General features: G+C 37.9%; 1 protein-coding gene across 1 annotated transcript; it reads right to left on the bottom strand.

Annotated features, from left to right (window-relative positions):
- Nucleotides 1-1,894: 1,894 nt before the first annotated feature.
- Nucleotides 1,895-4,376, bottom strand: LOC138126639 (homeobox protein MSH-D-like). The gene is made up of 2 exons (XM_069042423.1): nucleotides 3,896-4,376; nucleotides 1,895-2,570 (listed from the first exon to the last, which is right to left on the bottom strand). Exons 1-2 carry the CDS (start codon nucleotides 4,179-4,181, stop codon nucleotides 2,149-2,151), a joined length of 708 nt encoding a protein of 235 aa, XP_068898524.1. The 5' UTR covers nucleotides 4,182-4,376; the 3' UTR covers nucleotides 1,895-2,148.
- Between the last annotated feature and the right edge of the window lie 859 nt (nucleotides 4,377-5,235).

The following is a 5,235-nucleotide window of genomic DNA, read 5'->3' as shown; positions in this document are numbered from 1 at the left end:
AACTAAATAAAACATGAACCTACTTCTTTTTATGAATCTTTTATTATATTATAAAAGTTTAAAAAAATCGAAGTAATAATAAAATTATCGCTACAAAGAAGTTCTAAAAGAAGATTTAACAAAAATAGCATCCTTAGAACAACAAAGAAATTTAAAAGTTAAAAAAAGTGAACGTAGGTTCTTTAATTCTTTGTTTCTTTTATTTTTCTTCAGGTGAAGATTTATTGTGTGTTTACTAATCGGGACTCAATGAAATACCTAAGCTTGAAGATGTGAAGAAGCCTTCACAACATAGAAGATAAAAACGAAAAATAAACGTATTACTGGAAAAAATCCTTTTGTTTTTTAATTGGAATGTTAGAAGTTTCCAAAAAGTAGTCACCGGACAATTTTGTTTACAGGATAGGTGATTTTACAAATATTTCTTCTTCGTTCGTTCTTTCGTGTTTAATTCTGTCGTTGTAGAAAATAAAAACTCAGAACGTGCTATACAGGGTGCTTAAAAAGTGGCGAAACAACGCCATTGTGCACTATTCAGAGACACCCTCTGAGCATGGGAAAAATATTTAAAAAAATCTATCTCGTCTCGTGATTCTTTAAAGATATGGAGGCTATAAAATCGGTATCTAAAATTGTTGTTATGTATTAATCAATTCTTAATATTTCAACAACTTTTGTAGTGAAAGGCATACGTAGGTATTTAAAATGATGTTCAACAGTAATTTTTGTTTAAAATCAATAAATAGTACCTACAGTTGACAATTTTTTTAAAAACATTTTTCTGGTACTCTGGGGATGTCCCTGAATCCTCTGGTATAGCGTTGTTTCGTCATTTTTTAAGCACCCTGTATTTGATATACTTCATACACACACTTCACATACTTCATACATACTACATACTTCACGTTTAAATATTTAAAACCTTAATCTCTCATCAAATACCTATGTGGTGACATTAATTTTGAATTTTCAAAAACGTGGATACAAAGAAACAAATACATACTTCTAGGTACATATTAAAAACAACAGAGAGTTAAAAGAAGTTTCTTAAGAATTAGGTTTGTCACATTCTCACATTTCCATCGTATTTTCTATTTTTTTTTTGAAATATGTAGTGTTGAAACCCAATTTTCTAGATGAAGAATGTCTCTTTTTCCTTTTATCGCATTTTAATTTTAAGAGAAGAAAATAGCGTCCAAGATGTTGCACTACTTAAATTCCTGAATTTTAAATATGTAGTCAAAAATTTGCCAGTTCCGTTTTCAAAAAAACAATTTCCTAATGTCTCTAAAAATGTTTAATTGCCAATTTTACACAAGTTCTAAAATTTGTTTGTTTGGAAAATCGGTAAAGAATTTTGGGTCATTTTAGTCGAAATTCTCCGGTTTGCATCCCGAGCCGCAACCTTCACGAGTTTTTAATTTTTTTTTGTTTTTTTTTTCGGGTCCTGCCTACCTCGACCCGCGTTACGTGTTGAGGCAGTTCGCACCTCTGCTTAAATCCATAAATAAAAATTTCGAAAGAGGATTTATAGCGAAGTAATTAGTTTTCGAAACGGCAGCACCGCGGCCGTTGTAAAATAACAAGATCAACTCCCGACCGTAATTTATTACCGGTAAGAATGCGGACTATTAATAATTTAAATGTTAATTTGTTAATTAATGATACAAATTGCTTTCTGAAATGTGTTTTATGATTTCCCAATAAGGCCTCTCCGCTTTAATTACCAGTCTCGTTGTTTCTTGGACTGATCTAGATCAAAGTAACTTTAATGATCGACGCCGATTGGCTTGAATTTAAAATCGCTTATTTACGGCGCAAATTTTTACGGTAATTGGCTTTTATGGCCTCCGAGAAACCATTTTGTTCGAGGCGGTGAAAAATTGACGACGCATTTTTTTTAAAAACAAACATTTAATATTCATATTCTCCTATGTACATTATAATACAACAAAATTAAATAAACCTTTGTACATCAAACAAAAAAAAAATGACACATTTATACAAAAAACAGAATCGTAAAAAAAACATTACTAATCAGTCTTATTATAATAGATGCGAAATCTATTAAGAATTGCACGCTTGCGAACAAAGGGCTCATCTCACTTAAAGCTCACTGGTAAGAACGGTTCAATCACTAGTCTGTTGTCATTGCGGAATATTAAGGATGTGGGTGGGCGCCCCCGGAAACGCGAAATGTGGCGGCCTGTGGGCCATCGCCGCCAAGAACGGTGACACCAGCGGTGGCCCTCCCCCAGGAAACAACCCGAAACTCGGCGGCAGCAACGGCCGCGCCGACAACCTCAACTTCTCCAACTCTGCCTCCTGCAGTCTCTTCGCCTTGGCCCTTCGGTTCTGGAACCAGATCTTCACCTGGGTCTCGGTCAGCCTCAGCGAACTCGAGAACTCCGCCCTCTCGGCGATGCTCAAGTACTGCTTGTCCCGGAACTTCTTCTCTAGGGCCAGGAGTTGCTGGGTGGTGAAGGGCGTTCGAGGCTTCCGGTTGGGTTTGTGCTTGCGGAGGGCGCACCGGACGATCGGGGGCCCGCCGGGGTTGCTGCCCATGCTGGCTGAAATTAACAGTTGCGCCGTCAGGCTATTTCCAGAGAGAAACCGCAGTCTGCGGCGGTCAACAAAATGAAAAAAAAACGTCTACAGGTGGCCAAAGAATTTCAAAATTTTGGTTGTCACAACACAAGATTTTCTTGAGTTTTTGAGCTTTTGTGAAAAAATGAGAAGTGCTGAATGAGAGATGGATTCATTGAAAATTAAAAAAAATCGAAATGTGCACAATACAGTCGCGGACAAAAAAAAGTAAGACAAGTCTTATTAAGAAATTTAGCCAAAATTGAGTTGAGTAAACCGGGGTTACGATTACTAGAATAAATAAATAAATATTTTCATAGTAACCATAGAAAGGAAAAGCAAATTTACATTAGCGAAAAAACATTGTCCTAAATTTTTTTGTCCGCGACTGTACATAGGTAAATCTAGATTACCAGATTTTTTACTTTTATATTTATACACAGAAAAAAATGTAAAGCTTTTGTACCTGCTGTACTGTATTTGCATTATTCTAGTATAATTTGCTTTTTAAGGATTTAAAGTTATTGTAATTAAATTAGAATTGTATGCAAATTTGTAATTCCAGAGAAAGACCAATAGAAAGAAAAATTGCTTGTTGTGACACGTATATTTAAATAAAAACTTGTCGCAAAGCAACGATTTCCTTTTCGAATAAAATTCAAAAAGGTCAAAGCGCCTTCCTTGCATTCATACATTGTAACAACTTAATTATGTTAATTATTGAAGTTTTGACGAAAAAGAATAAATTAATTTAAAGTTTCAAGACTTTTCTTCGACCTTGCCTCGGTTCTTCACTTCTTGTCGCAGATCCGGTATGCTCCGCGGTGTTATATTTTTATTACTGGACAACAGAGGTCCTAAAGTGAATCCGTGCGTGTCATCCAGCAAGCTCGTTTTCTGTGTCAGCACGCATAAATAACATCGAAATAAAATTCTAGGTGTGATAAACCTCGACTCTCGAAAAATCTAATTTCCTTAAAAATGACAAGTCAATTACCAAACCCATTGTAATAAATTAAAAGACAATTTCCTGTTGTCATCGTTGAAGGCTCAGATTTTTCGAATTGACGGGCAACTGTTTTAATTAAAAACAAAAACCCAGCGAGAAAAAAGAGAATCGATGGCCACCGTGGACAAGTTGTCGAATAAATCCGACATGCATCGAGTCGATATCCCGTAATAATCGTTTCCAATTAGATTTAATTAATATCGGTGCAGCGCTCGACCGCAGATAAAAATGCATTATTTATGCGAATAAATCAATAAATCTGGTTGGCGCGGCAATAAATCGGTCTGCGACTGTACTCACTCTGTGGCGAGGCGGATCGCATGAGGGAGCCCCAGGCGAAGGGCCACTGGGGGTGCCCCAGCCTCGGCACCGACGGGTGTAGCGGCTGGGGGATGATCACTGTGTGCGCCGAGTTCGGGCTGAGACTCTCCCTGCCGTCGGTGTCGTCGTCGTCGACGGTGATGTTCTCGTCGTCGTCGTCGAGGTGGTCGCTGGAGGCGACGTCGTCCTCGTCGTCCTTCTTCGAGAGGAGCGACTCGACGCTGAACGAGATCTTCGACTTGATTTCTGTTTTCGTTTCTTCCATCTTTGGCACTCACACATCAAAAACTCGGCACTCTGGAGCGTGGTGTTGCTTCTCGTGGCCGCTATGCGAGACTGAAGTCGGGACACTCGTGGTGAGGGACCATGCATTTGGGGGCGTGGAGAGACCGTGCGGGGCTCCTCCCCCTGTTTATTACCCAAATCGAGCTCGGAATTGATGACCCGAGCTTCGGGGACCAGCTTTGACTGACGCTGCCGTGATTTTCGCATATTATATTATTTGTCGGCTCCGTTTGTCGTATTAATTTAAATTGATTGAGGAGCGCTACACGGAGATGGCGTCCACGCGCGACACCCAACCGACTCAACTCCGAGCCAAAAATTCATCCACTCCACGACCGAATTAATTAAGCATAATTAATCGCCTCGGTAATGACGCTCTGCGGACATGGCGTCCACGCCCCAGGTCCGGACGTTTTATCATCCCAACATTCTCGATTTTAAAAATAAAAAATCGTCAGCTTTCCGAAAGCTGATAATTTCACTGCGAGAAAAATTACACCCTGTATATTAATTATGAAATGAGTTGAAGCCGAGCCAGATATGCTGAACACGTGTGGGAGTAAATCTAACTCCTCATCAGTTAAAATTAATTTTCTTGCAGTAAACATTTTAATCATCATTAAATATTATCTTTCTAAATTTATCTACGGGACGTTTTTGGAAAATAAAAAAATGTATAATTTGTGCATTTATTTTGGCAAAATCTAAATTTTAGATCAACAATGTCTAGTTTTTTTTTAAATTTCTATTAACAGTCACTTCAACCAATCAAATTTAACAAGAAATTTCTTGTAGAAATCGAGAAAATAAAAGTCCACTATTTTTTATCTTTTAATTTTTTCTTTTGTTCTCAACTTATTTCATTATCGTCCCATTTAACTGAGTGACATATGGGGTAGTGCCACTTAGCCCCCGACTCTCACTTTAATGGCGTTACAAAACTGGTGAATAAAATTATCACGCTCGTGATACCTTTTCCCTCCATTTTCGTTGGTAAAAAGAGGCAGTTATATTTCGCTATGTAAGTGGCGACA

This window comes from Tenebrio molitor, chromosome 3, assembly GCF_963966145.1.
Source record: "Tenebrio molitor chromosome 3, icTenMoli1.1, whole genome shotgun sequence".
NCBI lineage: Eukaryota > Metazoa > Arthropoda > Insecta > Coleoptera > Tenebrionidae > Tenebrio > Tenebrio molitor.
This window is presented reverse-complemented; position numbering and strand designations above follow the sequence as displayed.

Coding starts and splice junctions, on each gene's coding strand:
- LOC138126639 (XM_069042423.1), bottom strand. CDS start 4,181: ATGGAAGAAACGAAAACAGAAATCAAGTCGAAGATCTCGTTCAGCGTC. Junction 2,571..3,895: donor GCGATCCGCCTCGCCACAGA/GTGAGTACAGTC, acceptor TGTTAATTTCAG/CCAGCATGGGCAGCAACCCC.